Raw genomic sequence first — 19,180 nt, 5'->3', positions numbered from 1 at the left:
CACGACATCACATCTGCCCGGCTGTGCCCAGCACAGGTACACAGGCCCCAAATCAACCTGCTGCTGCTTGAAACAGACAACCCCTCTTTCGCTGCCCACCAGCCGCTGCTCAGGTTCGTCCCTTCTGCTGCTTGTAAGAGGACAGACACATTCGTGGGACAGTTGAGGCAGGGGACAGGCCCTTGTCAGGTGTTGTGCTCAGTGGCCTCTGGCCCCAGCCTAATGAAATTCATTTCGTTTAATCCACAAGTCCAAGTTTGTGTTAATCTTGAACGGTGTAGGTTTTTCACACCAACGAGAGTCCTGAGAGCCCACTTTGGATCCACTCGTGTTTCTAGATCGCGTGACCATAGCAGCTGTCGAGAGGACTCTGGGCTCATCTTGGCAGGCACGGTGCCTCTTTATAAACCCACCAAGCAGTTAATTTCATGTGGACATCTCAGTTTCTGCCACATGCTTTTTCTCTGAAGAAATGACTGAATTCTCCTAGTGTTGAAAATGCACGGGATGGTAAAGCTGGCCCTTTTAATGAGCTGCTGCTGTGAGACTTGAGGAGTCCGTCGCAAACGATCGTCCCATGGGCTGCGTGCCCAATCAGTAGGTGCATTGTCCAGTCTCTGGTGGTGAACCACAGTGCACCAAACCTCAGGGACAGCAAGAGTGCAGATGTGAGTGACAGTGTTCTGGATCGCACAGAGTTGCTCTGTGTCCCCTTCTTCTCTCCCCTCCAGCCCCCATTAGAGAGCTTGTGGCAGGGTCCCTGGCACCTTACAGTTCAGTGGCAGCTTTCCCACAGACCCCCTGGGCTGTTTCTCAAGATGAGGCCGCCCTGACATGAAACTAGATTTGACTCCTCCTCCGCCAACCATGCAAGATGACCGAGAGTCATAGATAAGTTACGTCCATTCCAAGTAGTGATACAAATGCTGTGATGAGTTAAATGAGCCATCCTAATTCAGTCATCGTAGAGAAAGCAGCAGTGAAGATGTTTTCGCATGAGCGTTTGCTGTGTTGTAAAGTGCAGTTGGGGGACTGATTTCCGACTCAAGGGGTGTTTAGGTCTACACCGAGGGAAGCGTACCTCCTGTTTCCTGCTTCCCGTCTAGCTCGTCCTGATTGTGTCCTCTGTGGTGCTCTTCCCCCTTGCGTCCGTACTATCTGGGTGGAGCACATGCGTCCAGGGTTTTGTGTCCTGTGGTGATAAAAGCACTGGCTGGGGCATCTTTGCCACTGTAACTCTCCATGCCTGACCCAGCTAGACCCCAGCAGGAGAACTGCTTCTGCTTCCTTCGTGCCTGGTGCCACCACCTGCCTAGAAACGGGCAAGGGTGGCTCGGGCTGTGAGCTGCTGCCACTCCCAGCTCCCTGGGGGAGCCCGCGGCCACAGGAGAGGGAGGGACAGTATCCTGATGCTTCTTGGGCTTGCGTGGCACCTCCCGAGGCCCAGGTGAGGGCAGGAGAGCAAGAGGAGGCAGGAGAGAAAGGCACTGAGGAAGGAACTTGTCGTAAATCAGGGGAGTGAGTGCGCCCAGCAGCTTCTCCCAGCTGCTTCCTGTCAGGGTGTGGAAGGAGGCACGATGTGCAGAGGACCAGGGGGACTTGGCACAGCCACAGGAAGGCGGCTGCCCCACCGGCCTCACGCTGGCTTCCCACGTCACAGGGGCTTGGTAAGGAAGGGAGAGAGCAGGCACAAGAGGTCAGTCGTGCCGGGTGCTTGGGGTACCTTCATCCCGGCACTCCCGATGCCTTCCCTGCTGCAGAGCTGGGCCTCTGCCTGGGGCTCTGGAGAGCCGGTGGTGCTCGAGCTCGCCCATCCTGCCACAGAGGGAGGAGGAGGTGTGCTCGCTCAACACAGGCAGCGCTGGGATGGGGAGACGTGTGTTTCTGTCCCCTCAAACAAAACACTCGCTTTGGAAACATCCAGAGGCCTTCGTTCTAAAGTAGGAAGGTGGGCTCCTCCCTGAAGGAGCTTCCTCTCTGCTTTCTCTCCTTAGTCTGTCTGGGACAGAGGAGGAAGAGATAGACTGAGCAGGTGCTGCCCGCCTTTCTCCGTCCCTTACAACGTCACAAGCTTCGGTGCCATCACATAGTCCGTTCTGATGGCCTTCTCTCCTTAAAATTCTCCTGCGTCAGCTCGCCACATGTGTATGACCTTGCCCCTGTACACTTCCATGAGAACGCAGAAAGTGACTGCTCTTCCCACAAGCCCTGATGTCAGGGCGGCCTGGAAGCCTTGACCCCGCCTGCCGGTGTCTGTCTTTAGAGCAGGGTTCAAAGTAGAATCTTATAGAAAGTGGTATAATTGGTTTTTAACACGCTACCTTTGAAGGGACTCAGTGCATGCCTGTTCATGTGCGGGCTGCTCTGTGGTCGGCGGTTGTGCTCTCCCGGCTCCTCCCGTGCCCAGTGTGTGCCTCGCATTTGGCGGCTCAGCGCTTCCTGAAACGGAGTCCTGGGTGATTCCGCAGGGCCCTTCCCGCTATGGAACACGTCTCAGATTGTATCGATGATTGGTCCAGGCAGGAGAAGACTGGCCATCATTCCACCACAACAATCCAAATGGAAGATTCCCCTGTGTTTGCTACCGTAAATCAGGTCATAAAAATGTGGGAAGGAATAATGGACTCTTTCTAGAAATTGGAAGATGTTTTGCCAGATGCTCCTTCTCGTCAGGATCTTCTGTCTTTAAGGACAGTGTCTTGGGTCCCTTGGGCCGTCTTCAACAGAAGCAAGACTGTACCCAGGAGCCGAAATCTAAAATCCTATTCTAGCCTGTCCTTTGCTGGTCGCATGGCCAGGAGTTGGGCCAGCCGTCACGTCTGGAAGGAAAGTCCCCCATCAGAGGGGCCGGCATCCCACCGCGCACCGAAACCCAGCAGGGAAAACTGAAAAACAGCCAGAATTTGAACCTTGGGGTTGGAGCTAAAGAACCTGCATTAAAATTTTCTTTAATGGTAGTTGTTTATTTTAGAAAACACACGGACGCTCTTCGCCTTTTTCCTTTGCTTTCCCATCCACACAGAGGCGAAATGCCACTGCTCTTACCCTGTTCAGTTCTTGCATTTGCCACATCAGGATTCCTTGACCCAGACTGAGCTGTGAATATTCTTCCTTCCTGACAGGGGGAATCGGTGAAGTACTTCCTGGACAACTTGGACCGGATCGGCCAGCTGGTGAGTAGACACGCCTGCCCGAAGAAGCTGGGCTCCAGGGTTAGAAAACACGTGTCCAGAGACCAAAGCAGTCCACGTTGTGAGGGCTTTGGCTGGACTGACAGGCCGAGCTTGTTCTGTCACATTACCACGAATAGTACTGTAATGGCACGCTCTCACTTAGACCTGGGCTCCGTCTCAGTGGGGAGGGGAGGAAACTGCCTTTACCCAGATCATCATGAAAGAGACAGACAGAGGAGTTCATGAGTGAAAGGAGGACTTCCTTTAACTTTATCTCACGGAAAATTCAAACATACTCAAAAACAAATAGTCTAATGAAACCCCAGGCGTGGCAGTTATCAGTGATTACCAGTCTTGTTTCAGCAGCCCTCCCCCGGCCTCCAGGAGCAAATGCAGGGAATATTTTAGAGTGTACCTCAAAAAGACGAGACGAAAAATCACAACCATGATGCTGTATGGCTCCTGAAAAATTGACAGTAATTCAGTAATGTCAACCTAGTCAGTTTTGAGATTTTCCCTGTTGTCTCATTAATGTTTTCATGTTGATTTTTGCTTTGTTTTAGCAGAGTTTGAATCAACAACCTAATAAGGTCATGCATTGCCATTAGTCAGGATCACTTAAGTATTAATCTGTATGTCTCTCCTTTTTTTCTTTCAATTTGTTTATTGGAGTAACTGGATTATTTATCCTGTAGGGTTTCTTACCATGTGGACTTTGCTCATCCACCCCTGCAGTGTTATTGAAGATGTTTCTCTGTCCCCTGCACACCCTGTGGGTGGTAGTTAGACTTCTAGATCGAGGTGTGATCATGTCCCTGTTTGCTCTTTTGGCGAGAAGCTGCCTGAGTGGTGTGTGCACTCATCACGGGAGGTGTTTTGTTGGTTTTTTGTTTTGTTTTTCAATTTTTTGAGACAGGGTCTCACTCTGTCACCCAGGCTGGAGTGCAGTGGCACGATCGTAACTCATTGTAGCCTCAACCTCCTAGGTTCAAGTGATCCTCCTGTCTCGGCTTCCCAAGTAGCTGGGACTATAGCATGCGGCACCACGCCCAGCTAATGTTTTTACTCCTTGCAAATATGGGGTTTTACTATGTTGCCCAGGCTGTTCTTGAACTTCTGGGCTCAAGCTATTCCTCCCACTTCCCAAAGCACCGGGATTATAGGTGTGAGCCACCATGCCTGGCCTGGAGGATTATTAATAGTGCAAAGTCAAAGTGGGTGAAGAGTACGGTTGCCTGTGTGTTGCTAAAGACTTAAAGAATTTTCTAAGAATAACATTAAATGTATTGCAGATTGAATTTACATCACGTTACAAAACCTAAATTAATTCACAGTAAGGTTTTGGAAGCTATAAGCTCTAGGAGTTAGAAAAATAAAAAGGTATCTCTGGTATGGAAACAAAAAAGATGGTAAATTTCCTCTGGAGAAGAAAATGGATGTGATTTTGCGCTGGGCCTGCCCACGAGTGTTCTGAGCATTCGTCCTCAGACTGGTGAGCCTCCATTCGTTTTGAAATGAAGTATTTGATTCTTTCTGTTTCACGGCCAGTTGATAATTTTATAAATGAAATTTGCTTTTGGTTTCTGGTTCAACCTCTTGCAAAAGTCAGTCTCTTCCCTTCTTTTCTTTTTGCCATCTTTTTGTTTTTATTTTCTTGTGTTCTTTCTTCCTCCCCCTAAATTTCTGCCTCATCCTATATTTTACAGAATTACTTTCCTAGTAAGCAAGACATCCTGCTGGCTAGGAAAGCCACCAAGGGAATTGTGGAGCATGACTTCGTTATTAAGAAGATCCCCTTTAAGATGGTGGATGTGGGCGGCCAGCGGTCCCAGCGCCAGAAGTGGTTCCAGTGCTTCGACGGGATCACGTCCATCCTGTTCATGGTCTCCTCCAGCGAGTACGACCAGGTCCTCATGGAGGACAGGCGCACCAACCGGCTGGTGGAGTCCATGAACATCTTTGAGACCATCGTCAACAACAAGCTCTTCTTCAACGTCTCCATCATTCTCTTCCTCAACAAGATGGACCTCCTGGTGGAGAAGGTGAAGACCGTGAGCATCAAGAAGCACTTCCCGGACTTTAGGGGCGACCCGCACAGGCTGGAGGACGTCCAGCGCTACCTGGTCCAGTGCTTCGACAGGAAGAGACGGAACCGCAGCAAGCCGCTCTTCCACCACTTCACCACCGCCATCGACACCGAGAACGTCCGCTTCGTGTTCCATGCTGTGAAAGACACCATCCTGCAGGAGAACCTGAAGGACATCATGCTGCAGTGAGCGAGGAGGCCCCGGGGTTTGTCGTCCTTGAGCAGCCTCCACAGCTGTGGGTCAGACTCTTGGGTGTGTATTGTCTGTGTGGTCCTTGAGTGGGTTTCTCAGATCCGTGCCCTGGAATACCTGGCTCAGGAATGCTGTCAGACCAGCCAGCCAGCAAGCTCTAGGCAAAAGGACATGGAAACTGTCACGTTAGCTACTGAATCCTGGGGGCGAGTGAAACTACTGAAAATCCGAGTGATGATGTTGTGAATACGGAACACCTAATCACACAGCTTGCTTTGCCTTGCATTTACAGAAACGTTCCTCTTTTTCTGACACAATTTAATTGAGGACCGTGTGTGTGTGTGTATGTGTGTGTACATACACGCTCTGTCTTTAATGACAGAAACACAAAAACCAGCTGGCCTTGCAGACGGCTTTTCTAACTCGCAAGTCTTCCCTGAGACAGACTAACCTGAAAGCTTTGCCTAACGGTAGCTTGTAGAGATCCAGTGCACGCCGATGCTGCTAAACTCAGAGTGCCTGAGCCTGGCCCTGCAGCCCCAGCCGCAGTGTCTGAAGGCCACCTCCCAAAGGGAGCACGTTGCCTTTTCAAACTCACGTGCCGATTTCCTAAGAGCCCCTAGTCCAAGCCTCTCAGATGAAGCTGAGGAGCCGTGCCTAGGATCCCTTCTCAGCTCTGAGGACGGGCTGGGGAGCTCTGCAGGTGTGGATTCACCTTACGCCCCTACAGCAGGCTCAGCCCTTCCCACCCTGCCCGATGCCCAGCAGCACAACACGGAGTGAGACAGGATGCCCACGGTGACTGCTGCTCCGTCCGTGTACACACAGCGGTGCTCTTCTCCCCTTAGCCACCCGCCACCCAACCCAACGGCAAATACACAGAAACCAGGTCCCCTTGCAGATGGCTCTCCCATCTTCCTGCGAGTCATCTGCTCACACACAGTTGGCAGCACATAGCATTTCCTTCTTTCAGAAACATTCCTCTTCTGGGGCTTCAGAAAGCTGGCAAGGCCACTAGCAGAGCTTTTGTTGATGCCGCAGCTGATTGGCGAGCTAACAGCTGCCCTTTCGGGAAGCCCACAGACGCTGGAGGAATCTCGAGTTTCTCCAAACTGCCGCTCCACCAGTGCCTTTGGACAGGGGGCTGTTCGCAGCTCTCCCCTCAGTCCGATTCTCATCGAGGCCCCTCGCTTCTATGACTGTGCTTGCAGAACAAGTAAACACTCTCGGATGCCGCTGTCCTGGGGGAGCCCGCGGAAGCCTGTGAATGTTGATACGAGCTGGCCGGTCCTGGGCCCAGCTCACTTGTCCAGCTACCTGCCAGGTGGCTTTCACTGTGTTTAAAATACATCGCATTCCAAGCTGGTCCCCTCTGTGTATCACTCTACTGAGAAATCCTGCCTAGTGTGTTTGGGGATGTGTCCTAGCATTTACAAGAAAATGAAAAGCTTCCTCTTAATTGGCACCCGAACATTGCTGTGGCTCAGTCACACATCCCAGGGCCCTCGTCGCCAGGCCGTGCTGCCCCTGACCCCAAGCCCCTCTGCAGCTCACCCTTGGCTTGTTTCCTGCAAACCTGATAAACACAAGCCCTTGGGGCAGATGCAGAAGCAGAAGAGGGAGGGGGAATCCTGCCTCTGGGTCACCCTGTTAGCACAGCATTCTCATCAGGAGACAGCATGGAACGCTCTCTTGCAGTGCTCGAGGCTGTGCGTCAGTGTTTGCTGGGCTTGTGGCTCCTTTTTTGGCTGGATAAAGAAGTTGCTGCTTTTGTACTGCTTCTGTGGCTCTTCACAGACCTCATGGATGTGACCGGAGATGAGTGCCGATGACCACGTTTTAAAGGAGAAAAAGAACTCTTGGTGGGGCCCTTGGGATGGTCTCAGGTCACATTTGCAGTCTGCAACAGTGACCCGCAGCCCGGTCCAGAGCGTGGTGAGCTTTGCGTCCTGGGTCAGCTTTCGCTGTCTCTCCTGTGTGTGTTAGAATCCAGAGCCCAGAGGGAAGTGCAGGCGGGTCCTCCGCCAACGGGGAGAGCCTCTTCGTGGCGCTGTTGGCGACAGCAGCGCTGTGATTGGCGTAGCAGGGGAGTTGTTTGAAACGCCTTCCTGAGTAGTAGCCTTGTCAATGAGTGCTTGTTTTCCTTTAAACAGTCTGACATATTTACTCGTCACTTTCAAACCGGAAGCATGGGAGGAAGGAGATGTTGTGGGGTCCGTTTAGCTTGATAGAAAGTGCAGTGGGATGGCCCCCGGCCCGGGCTCTTGACCCGCTCACCGCCCTGGCCGAGGCACTTGGCCTTGCTGAGCTGGACTTCCTCCTCCTCCTCATGATGGGGGTGAATTAGAACGTTTTTAAAGACACCCCCTTCCAAATTCTGTAACACATTGTAATTGGAGAAGAAGGAGACTCTGCAAGGCTAAACTGTCATTCACGACTTTGCTACACTAGTCTCTAGTCAATTTTGTCTCCAGAACCTTAGGCTTTTGTATTTTTTAATTTTAATTTCACTGTTAATCCTTATTTTTTTTTATTAAGATGTTGGAAAAGCAGGAGGTAGTTGTGCCTCAATTATTGCAAAAATGTAACAATAAAGTTCCTCAAAATAAGATATGTTCATCACAGCTATACTGTTTACACATAAGAACGCATATAGGGTTTTTACTGAAATCTATTTTTAACTCTTCTGTTTGTAGAGAAATTGTTTCAAGGATTTTGAGTCATAGGTCTGTAATTTATAGAGATCTCTAGAATTCTTATTGTAATTTTCCTACTTTGATAAAAGAAAAATGAGTCAGATTATTTTAACTCCAAGATTGAAAAAAAAAAAACTCTTAAAAGAAGATTATTAGTTGTAACTAACTTGGGGGTTCTGGGAACAGACATCTAACCTGGTATTGTAAGGTAGAGGCTCCCGATGGAATGGTAGTAGTCCAGGTCAGTTGTTCATGGCGTAAGCTTTGCACAGTGTATTAACATTGGGAGGGTCTGGCTTGGAAATTTGGCCACCCTCAGCCTCTGTTTATTAAAATAAATTTAGTCTTTCTTTGCTTAATATAAAATATTGCCAGTATTCAAAAGCAACACTAAATTGATTTTTCAGTCCCCAGATCACTCTAATCCTTTTTTTTTTTTTGAGACGGAGTCTCCCTCCACCTCCTGGGTTCAAGTGATTCTTCAGCCTCAGCCTCTTGAGTAGCTGGGTCTACAGGCGCCCGCCACCACACCTAGCTAATTTTTTGTATTTTTAGTAGAGACAGGGTTTCACCATGTTGGCCAGGATGGTCTCTATCTCCTGACCTCGTGATCAGCCCACCTCAGCCTCCCAAAGTGCTGGGATTACAGGTGTGAGTCACCACACTCAGCTCTAATCCTAATTTTATTTGAAGGTGGTTTATTATTTATTCATCACAGTTTTTATTTCCACATGCCAAACAAAGCCTGGCATGTAGGAGAACAATTGTAAATAATATAGGTGTGGCTCACACCTATAATCCCAGCACTCTGGGAGGACAAGGTGGGAGAACTGCTTGAGTGCAGGAGTTTGAGACCAACACAGGCCACAAGAGACCCCATCTTTACAGATAAAATCAGCTGGGCATGGTGGTGCATGCCTGTAGTGCCAGCTACTTGGGAGGCTGAGGCAGAAGGATCGTTTGAGCCCAGGAGCTTAAGGCTACAGTGAATTGTGATCGCACTCTGCACTCCACCCTGGGCAAGAGCAAAGACCCCATCTTAAAAATAAATGAAGATGGCCGGGTGCGGTGGCTCATGCCTGTAATCCCAGCACTTTGAGAGGCCGAGGCGGGTGGATCACAAGGTCAAGAGATCGAGACCGTCCTGGCCAACACGGTGAAACCCCGACTCTACTAAAAATACAAAATTTAGCTGGGTGTGGTGGCATGTGCCTGTAGTCCCAGCTACTTGGAAAGCATAGGCAGGAGAATCACTTGAACCCGGGAGGCGGAGGTTGCAGTGAGCCGAGATCATGCCACTGCACTCCAGCCTGGTGACAGAGTGAGACGCTGTCTCCAAAAAAAAAAATAATAAAGTTGTGTTCCAGAGGCTTTTATTCAAAACACTCTTTATTTTTAAAGCATGGCATGGCAGCATATACACCTAAACACATGCGTGTGAGTGTGAGAGACCTCGCTTTCCAAGATCAGAAGCTGGGAAGGGAAGGACCTTGACGTGCTCTGGAGACCAGCAGTGCCCATGGGGATGGCAGGTAGAGGTTCTGTCCTCGCAACCCCTGGGGTTATCGTTCCAGAAGAGACCACTCACAGGAAGCATGGGCACCGTCCGGTCCTCGGCATGGTGTGACCAGAGCTCTCATGCTCAGGCCTCCACCGTAACTTGTTCTTTGGCATAGCGGGGCATCTCTCCTCTTGTCCAAACAAGCAGCTTTCTGGAAAGAGGAGTGGGGATGCCACTCAGCACCATTAGCCCATTGTGTGGCCGGTAGGGGCTTGAACTAACCACAAGTGGGAAAGGCAGAGAGTGCGCCAGAAAAACACCAGCCCTGAGCACACAGTGTGCTCTGACTGTAGGCTGAGCTCTGGGAGCCTGGATGTCCTCACATCTCCACGCTGGATGACGTAGTGGCTCTCTGCCCTGGGGACACAGTTGAATCACCTGGGGAGCTCTCACCCAGGCAGTATGCTGAGCCGCCAGGCCTGAGACACCAACTCATACGTATAGGTTTCCGCATGTCCCAGGTGGTGCTGATGTCAGCCAGGATTGACAGTCACTGAAGAGGCCAGCTGGGAAGTTCCTTCCAGGTTTGGGGACATCCATGTTTAGTGTGGTAAGGATCGTATTTCACCGTATAATGTGCCACCAGGTCTTCTCACTGTGGCCAGCAACCTGCCTCGAGAAGTGCGGGGATGGTGGGTTTTCTTTGGTGATTTAAGGGCAGAGATGAAATCCTTGCTAATAAATCTTTAATCACGCGCGTGCAGCCTTTCCAAATCTCTTGGTGCCATTTCTCTGTAAGGTGCATCACATGTACTTAGCCTCTTTCTGAAATGATTGCTTGAAATTTAGGAGGCTTTGCTTTGAAGAGGACAGGCCACTTTAAGACTTGCTTAATTTGCACAGCAGCCCCGGGGAGAGATGGTTCTGAAATATGGGATCCTGGTGTTTCCTTGAAGCCTTAGCGTTCAGGGGAGCTGGTCCAGGCCTGAGAGTCAGTGGGGGGACTGCAGCGGGCAGGCTGGACGCCTGTATACAGAGGCACCAGGGGAGGGTCTGGCACCGCGTGCCCTGGAAGGGAATGGTTCACTGACATCAGTCTTTCAATCTCATGATCGTTTTGCCAGGCATTGTGTTGGACCTGGAAGAGAAAAGCATTAGGTTTCCCAAGAAAGGAGCTGAAGCCGCCTTTTGAGCAGGCCTCAACGGCGGCTGGTAGGCAACGAGGGAGAGGCAGAGTCTGTGGTTTTCAGGGGTAACAGCTCTGGGAGTGGAGCCCACAGGGTGTGGACGTGCTGCTCCTGCGTCCAGGTCCCAGGTTCATGGCCTGTCTCACACGCTCTCTGGAGGAAAGTCTTCAGGTCACCGAGACCTGCTCTTACGGCTTCTTACTGACTCACTGCTCCATCTCTCCCTCCAGAACCCTCTGGAACTTGGAGGCAGGTTATTTTCGGTGTTCAGGGCGCCACATTGAAATAGATGCATTGGATTTCTGGGCCGCAGTACTGGCATCTCCTCGGTTGGAAGCTCACTTCAGACACAGGTCACTGCTCCCTGGAAGCATCCTTCGCCCCTCCCCTCGCGCAGCTGGGTTCATCTGGTACTGCAGGCCCAGAGCAGCCCCTTCAAGGAGATGCCAGCATGGCATGGTTCTGCTGACTGCAGGCATGGCCATGGCTCCAGCCCATGAGCCCAGAGGACCTGAGGGCCCATAACACCATGCTTGGGCCTTGCCTAGCCCACATCCCACTGAACTAGTCCCTGGGAGATAAGTTTTTCTCAGTGTTTGAATTTCCCATTCACAGGGCACGCTCACGGAACCCAGCAGGAGGGAACAGGAGGTCCCTAGAAGTGAGGGAGTTCCAGCTACCCCGGCCTGGTAGATGCTGCTAGAAGTCAGTGACTGTGTGCGGTGAGGGGTAGGAAGTGGGTGGAACTCAGAAATAGACCACAGCGCTCCTGCACAGAAAAGCAGACCACCCGCTGGGGTACCAGCTTCTCTGTCCTGGTGGATCCATGTGTGGCGGGGACAAGAATTGCTCCCATACTTAACCCTGACGTTTGGAAATCCTTCCTGGACAATGTCATTGTGAGACTGTCACGAGCCCGGCAGCCTCGGCACGTGGCTAATGGTGATTTGCCACGTGTTGGAAATGCGGCTCAGTGGCTGACTTCAGGGTAGTAGAAACTTAGCTCCACCCAAAACTTAGGTGCTTTTTTTTGAGCAGGTTCTAGGAGGTCATTTTCTCCCTTTGGTTTTCTTTCGGATGTGTGTGTAACATGAACCAAAGCAGGACACAGGTGCAGTTACCGTGGGGTCCCACGCCAGCCTGAATTTCCTGCTGGGCTGACACAGCCTGGCCCTCTTGGGTGGGTTGGGAGGGTGCGGAGAGGCACAGAGGGCCGTGGTCGGTGGAAGGGCTTCCCTTCTCTCGCCTGGTCCTATTTGTGAAAATGAAGGGCTCTTGTTCCAGGCCTGTCACCTTGGTACCCTTTAATTAACAATGAATTCACTTCATTCTGTGATTTTAAAAGCTGATGCATTTCACCCAAATGAATGTAACCCCACCTGTTTGTCGTCGAGGTAGAGCTTTCCTGGAGGACCACATCTTCTCAACAGGTCGCAGGTCTGGCCTTGCCCGACGTTGGTGAGCCCCAGCTGGCTTGGACTGTGCAGCTCATCTGTTAAAATCTGACCAGAATGGCCGGGCGCGGTGGCTCATGCCTGTAATCCCAGCACTTTGGGAGGCTGAGGCAGGTGGATCACGAGGTCGGGAGTTCAAGACCAGCCTGGCCAAGATGGTGAGACCCCCGTCTCTACTAAAAATACAAAAAATTAGCCGGGTGTGGTGGCGGGCGCCTGTAATCCCAGCTACTCGGGAGGCTGAGGCAGAGAATTGCCTGAACCCAGGAGGTGGAGGTCGCAGTGAACTGAGATCACGCCACTGCACTCCAGCCTGGGCAACTGAGCGAGACTCTGTCTCAAAAAAAAAAAAAAAAAAAATCTGGCCAGAAGTCCAGACGAGGGAAAGTTTATCTCCGCAGAGACAGATGTAGGGGTGGTCAAGAGTGTGGCCATCTGTGAGGAGGATGTAAAGTCCTCCAGGCCCAGCTCCAGGGCTCTCTGGTACTAGCTCCGGGCGCAGAGGGACGCTCTGAGAACAGGGTTGCTGGGGACAGCCACGGTGTCTGAACTGCAGGCCTCCCTCGCTCCATTGTTGCCGTCTGCAACTTCAGCCTCTGCCCTGAAGCTGTGGGGAAAGCTGATCCCCGAGAGCTTGGGGAGCGCTGAGGGGGCATGCAGGGCTGTGGCCAGCAGCGTGAACCCCTCGAGACTGTGGCACCCCTCCTCCATCTGACAGCTGGCTCCCGAGGGACCTCCCGCAGCCTTGGGGTGATGCAGGAGATCTTTGCCACCAATGTCTTTCCCATCTGTGCTCCTCAAAAAAGGTCAGTACAAACTAGGCCGAGGACACTTGGTCAGGTAGGAGACTTTGAAACTTGGGCATCAAGAGCTGAACCAGACCTGCATCTGGAAATCACACGAATGAAGTTGGTTCTTTGTGGCTCTCCCGCTCACCCAGGCTGTCCGGATGCACCCGGGTGCATGTTGCCACATTCCCCTGCAAACAGGTGCCAGCAGCTCTTGTGACTTAGCTGTGGGTGACAGGTGCTGAGCACACGTCTGCAGCAGGGCCCCCACACAGCCCGCAGGCACCGTGGGCCGTACGCTCTGTGGTGCTTTCCCGTTAGGAGTCAATCTGTTCAATTTTTTTTCCTCTTTTATAAATTGTACTCAAGTCATGTATAATTTCTACACCACTCACAGGTTGTACAACTGCCATGCAAATGCATTTCAGATTTACTTTTTTTTTTTTTACACAGTGAACCTTCTTGATTTTTATTTTACTTTATAGAGTCTCGCTCTGCAGCCCAGGCTGGAGTGCAGTGGTGTGATCATAGCTCATCGCAGCCTCAAAACTCCTGGGCTCAAGCAGTCCTCCCACCTTGGCCTCCCAAGTAGCTGGGACCACAGGCATGTGCCACTACCCACACCTGGCTAATTTTTAAATTTTTTATAGAGAGGGAGTCTCACTGTGTTGCCCAGGCTGGTGTTGAACTCTTGGCCTCAAGTAATCCTCCTGCCTCAGCCTTCCTGAAGTGCTGGGATTACAGGCATGAGTCGCTGCACCCAGCCTGGGTTCTTAACAAGCCTATGCAAAATTTAAAATCTCTATTGCATCTGTCAGTCTCTAGAATCTCAAAAAATTACCTTTTGACTTGTCAGGCAAATTGGTTTAAAACATTCAAAATGTCCTGGCTGGGCACGGTGGCTCACGCCTGTAATCCCAGCACTTGGGGAGGCTGAGGCGGGTGGATCACGAGGTCAGGAGATCGAGACCATCCTGGCTAACACGGTGAAACCCCGTCTCTACTAAAATATAAAAAATTAGCCGGGCATGGTGGCGGGTGCCTGTAGTCCTGGCTACTCTGGAGGCTGAGGCAGGAGAATGGCATGAACCCAGGAGGCAGAGCTTACAGTGAGCTGAGATCGCGCCACTGCACTCCAGCCTGGGTGAGAGAGCGAGAGTCCGTCTGAAAAAAAAAAAAAAAAAATTCAAAATGCCCTTTTTCTTAACTCCATTTGAACCAGCTCACATCGATGGGCACAAGCGTCGCCAGGAAATTCAGTGTAGTAAGCTTGGCACCTACTCATGGCCACTGTGTCCTGAACTCCCTTTCCTGTGCTCAGGCCCCAGTCCACGCAGCAGGAGGACACACTGCCAAAGGGACCAGTGGGACGGCCTTCTGGCTTTAGCGCCCGAGCCCTTCGGGGCCTTAAATGCAGAAAGGAACCGAGTGCTCTGTGCAGCCTCTCCCTGACGGTCGCTGCAGCGCCAGCACCACCTGTGCCGGGCCGTCGTGCCGTGACCAGACTCGGTTTACGAATACAGTGTACAAGGTTAAATACGTTAAAGTGTAAAAATGTATGTTATAGCCATGGTGGTTAGTTTAACATGTTTTGTATATATGATTTTTATAAATCTATTAAAATTTGCCTTAAATTACACCTGTTTTCCTGGCATGTTGTATCCCTGCCTCCCCCACGACTGCTGAGAAGTGGGGGCCCCTGAGTGTGGCACCCACCCGCTGCTATCTTCTTTTTTTTTGAGACGTAGTCTCACTGTCGCCCAGGCTGGAGTGCAGTGTCGCGATCTAGGCTCACTGCAACCTCCACCTACCAGGTTCACACCATTCTCCTGCCTCAGCCTCCCAAGTAGCTGAGACTACGGGCATCTGACACCACGCCTGGCTAATTTTTTGTATTTTTAGTAGAGACGGGGTTTCACCGTGTTAGCGAGGATGGTCTTGATCTCCTGACCTCATGATCCACCCACCTCGGCCTCCCAAAGTGCTGGGATTACAGGTGTGACCCACTGCGCCCAGCCCACCTACTGCTTTCAAACAGAAGAATGTGTGTGGCAGTGGATTCTGCAGCGTGCGTCACATCCACAGGCTTCCAGACTGCGTTCCACCGTGGGGCAAGTGCCTTTCCAGAAGCAGAGGCCTCCTCGCGTCTTCCACGCAACTGCGGTGCGCGGCAGGAGAGGGAGGTGAGCGCTCAGCACAGGGCCCGGCTCGGGCCTTAGAACCTGTGCTTCCTCTCCTAAGCTCCACCCTCCCCTGGCCTTTCCATCCCTCCCAGGCATGGGCGTCCCAGGTTGCTCTTCTTCCCGGCATTGGCAGGAACCTCCCGCACCACCCAGTGTTTCTTCAATAGAGTCGGTCGTTTTGCAGCTGCTGGTCGCCACCACCAGACCTGTGGGCATAGGCAGGCAGCCAGCGACGGCGGCCCGCAGGGTCACACAGGAAACATGCTGTGACATTCATATAAACAGAAATAACAGGCCAGGCGTGGTGGCTCACACCTGTAATCCAGGCACTTCGTGAGCCCGAGGCAGGAGGATTGCCTGAGCCCAGGAGTTCAAAACCAGCCTGGGCAACGTGGCTGAAACCCTGTCTCTACCAAAAAAAAGTTTTTAGTTAGCTAAGTGTAGAGACACACACCTGTAGTCCCAGCTACTCAGGAGGCTGAGGTAGGAGAGTCGCTTCAGCCCAGGCATTTGAGAATAAGCCTGGGCAACACAGCAAGACCCCTGTATCTAAAATAAAAAATTAAAAAAAAAAAAAGGCTGGGCGCAGTGGCTCACACCTATAATCCCAGCACTTTGGGAGGCTGAGGCAGGTGTTTCACTTGAAGTCAGGAGTTCAAGACCAGCCTGGCCAGCATGGTAAAACCGCGTCTCTACTAAAAATACAAAAATTAGCCAGGCGTGGTGGCAGGCACCTGTAGTCCCAGCTACTTGGGAGGCTGAGGCAGGAGAATCGTTTGAACCCAGAAGGCGGAGGTTGCAGTGAGCCAAGATCGCACCACTGCACTCCAGCGTGGGCAACAGAGAGAGACTCCGTCTCAATAAATAAAAATTCAAAAAAAGAAATAATGATCCCCTCCGGCCCCCAAAACACACACTAGTCTCCTTTTTGTCACAGCGCATAAAAAACGTTCACCCCGACGTGGGGAGACATGGAAATGGGGAGTGAACATTTGTGAAGTGTCTCTGCATTTGACAGGTGTTTTAAAAGCCTCCAGCAGTGACTAAGTGTTTGTGGATGGGCGTCCGTGTGGGTAGATGAACCCGTCCACGTCAGCAGAGAAGTCGAGTCTCAGAGGGGAGCTGCGCTTTACACGGAGAGCTCTCCAGCAGTGCGTGGCAGCCCTGTCGGTAGGTTCCCATGGGCTCCTTGCCTTCTCAAATGCAAGGAATTGCTTATCGAATTCAACAGACACATTCCCTATCTTCATTTAGACTTCCAGAATTTCATCCTCTTCCTTTAAGCCCTTTTTAAAATTTGGAGTTGAGGCCGGGCGTGGTGGCTGACGCCTGTAATCCCAGCACTTTGGGAGGCTGAGGCGGGTGGATCACGAGGTCAGGAGTTTGAGACCAGCCTGACCAAGATGGTGAAACCCTGTCTCTACTAAAAATACAAAAATTAGCTGGGCATGGTGTGGCAGGCGCCTGTAATCCCAGCTACTTGGGAGGCTGAGGCAGGAGAATTGCTTGAAACCAGAAGGCGGAGGTTGCAATGAGCAGAGATCGCACCATTGCACTCCAGCCTGGGCAACAAGAGTGAAACTCCATCTCAAAAAAAAAAAAAAAATTGGTGTTGATAGCATTTATTAATTTTGAGAATGACAATGTAAAATGTAAGCATTATAGAAAAACTGAGTAACACAGTTTATTTTGTATATCAAAGTCGTCCATCAATCATTGCAGTATAAGATGCTCCAGGTGTATTTCCACTTGGACTGGACTTTTAAAAATAACTGTGCCATACGATCGAGCAGTGATTAAAGCTCATGTAATTAGGACTAAGTCGTTCCCATTGGGAGAGGCTATTGTGGGACTTGTGCGTCGGGCCAAGGGATGCTCTGGGCTCTGCTGTTGGAGCAGAGGAGGGAGCTCTGCCAGGCCCGCTGGCCTTTGCCCTCTTTAGGCATTGCTCCTGCTCGGGGGTCCGTGATGGACCTCCGGTTATGCCATCAAGAGCCCCACGTGAACCAACTGCCTCCAAGTGGTGCAGGCGGGAGAGGTGGCTGGAGGATGGCAGGAATGAAGAGACACCCCCCTTCTGACAGGGGCTCCCTGCAAGCCCCAGGAAGCCGCCTGCTGTTCTGTCGGAGGAGTTGGGTTGGCAGCCGGCACAACTGCTGCCCCCATCCTGCCCATCCAGTAAAGGCCTCGAGCCCTCACAAGGGGGCGCCCAAGAGGACGGCCACCACCCACCCAGAGGGGCACAGGTAGAACGTGGTGGAAGTTTGCTGTCACTTCAAATGGGAAAAAAATATCGCTTGTTCTTACAGCTTCCCTCCCTCTTTCTTTCCTGCTCATACATTTGGAATAAATGGCCGGAGCTCTCCTGTACCCCTGCCTGTGTTAAGCGACCCTGAGAAAAGCATGTTCTCTGCCTCTTCCAACCCACTCCGTTTCCCATGGTTTCTGTGACTCCCCTGTTCCCAGAGGCCTACCCCAGGTAGGCAGAGCACAGGGAGAGGAAGTACGTGAGAGCCGGACGCAGCTCAGCCCTGGCCTGCCCGCTTCTCCCTGACCACAAGACCAAACCTGGCCGCACAAGCCCCGTCCTGTTAGAAGGGACAGTGGAGCTCCTACGTGAGAAAGTGTTGGAAGAAACGGTGAAAAGTCCACTGCCTGCTGCTGCTGAAAGCCTGACCAAGAGGGGCGTCAGCTTCAGACTGGATCCCACACTGCCCCCGGGAGCCGTCTGCTGCGCTCATCACCTTTGTCCACGTGCCAGGTGAGTGGGCACCCATGGGTGCCACCAGCGTGCAAGAGTCAGGGCTGAACAAAACACGTCCCCATTCATTCCCGCTGGTCACACACCACTGAAGGAGGCCCGTGAAACACTCACAAAGCGTGGTGAGGGCCCTTGAACAGAAGATGATCTTGGACTAGCGCGGGACAAAGACGTGTTGGCCTTTGCTGAGAAGTGACAGTTCAGTCATGCTGTATTCAGACAACCAGGAACACTGTGGTGGGCAGAGCACTGTGCCTGAGAGAGAAAATGAACACTGGGCCCATAGTCGGGAGAGCCAGAGCTCTCGGCAGCAGAGGAGCCCCCAGGGTGGAGCCAGGTGACTCCATGCCTGGCTCAGTTTCCATGTAACAGAAGTGTGTTCATTAAAAAGCCTAGGGAGCAGGCATTAGGGAGGCCTCAGTGGTGGAATCTGGTGGGTGTCGTCTCTGGTTAATCTTGGGAGAGCTCAGGTCCCTCTCAGGGCAGGAGGTTGGACGGGCCTGGCTGCCATGGACCCTCTGGGCCATTCTGGAACCGCTGGCGGGGAGGCAGGGACCGCCACGTTTGCTTGACTCCGGTGAATATTTGGATTTGCCTCATCGTCACGGGAACACTGCAGTGGGGAGAGTTGGACTGAACACGTGGTGACCCCAGGACGCTTCTTGGAAATTGCTTTTTAAAATAAACCCCTGACATCAGCCTGTTTTCATTTGCCTCCCTACCCAAGAAGCTGAGTTCAAAAATAAACCTCTGTTCTTCCGGGTTCTCATTCATCAAGGTGCTGCTGTAGGATGTCAGAAAAGGGAAGGCTCGGCTGGCCGTCTCCACCCGCGATCTGCAGCTGTTTTTAACAGCGTTCGCAGGCCACGGCTCTTTACAGTCAAGCCGGAAGTGTTTCCTAGATTACCCTGCGGTGTTTGTCTTTGACAGCCTGGTGTTCCAAGAGCCATAAATTTGCTGTTTCTTTAGGTTTCCTTGAAACTGGGCACCTCTGCAGTTGCCCGCACAGGGATCACAGCTAGGTTTCAGCTCTGGAGCAGCCTGCGTGCGGGGTGATCTCCAGAGAGCCCTTGGGTGCAGGGCGAGCCGCTTCCCGGGGCCTCTCCCAGGACGGCAGCCAGGCCCCCGTGAGTCTCTCACCCTTACTGGAGCTGCAAA

General features: G+C 51.9%; 2 protein-coding genes across 3 annotated transcripts in view; one reads left to right on the top strand and one right to left on the bottom strand.

The window, feature by feature from the left end:
- The window catches only part of GNA12 (G protein subunit alpha 12), a 100,207-nt gene extending 93,334 nt beyond the window's left edge, over nucleotides 1–6,873 (top strand). For both annotated transcript variants that reach the window (XM_032755775.2, XM_058442256.1), the window contains exons 3-4: nucleotides 3,123–3,173; nucleotides 4,880–6,873. In XM_032755775.2, the coding sequence (XP_032611666.1) occupies nucleotides 3,123–3,173; nucleotides 4,880–5,449 (621 nt within the window). In that variant the 3' untranslated portion in view covers nucleotides 5,450–6,873. The remainder of the gene's footprint in view (nucleotides 1–3,122; nucleotides 3,174–4,879) is intronic.
- Nucleotides 1–19,180, bottom strand: part of AMZ1 (archaelysin family metallopeptidase 1) — a 60,161-nt gene that overhangs the window by 3,185 nt on the left and 37,796 nt on the right. The gene's annotated exons all lie outside the window — the stretch shown is intronic.

Source organism: Hylobates moloch, unplaced genomic scaffold, assembly GCF_009828535.3.
Source record: "Hylobates moloch isolate HMO894 unplaced genomic scaffold, HMol_V3 SCAFFOLD_1, whole genome shotgun sequence".
NCBI lineage: Eukaryota > Metazoa > Chordata > Mammalia > Primates > Hylobatidae > Hylobates > Hylobates moloch.
Note: the sequence above shows the minus strand (reverse complement) of the source record. Positions and strands in the feature narration are given on the sequence as shown.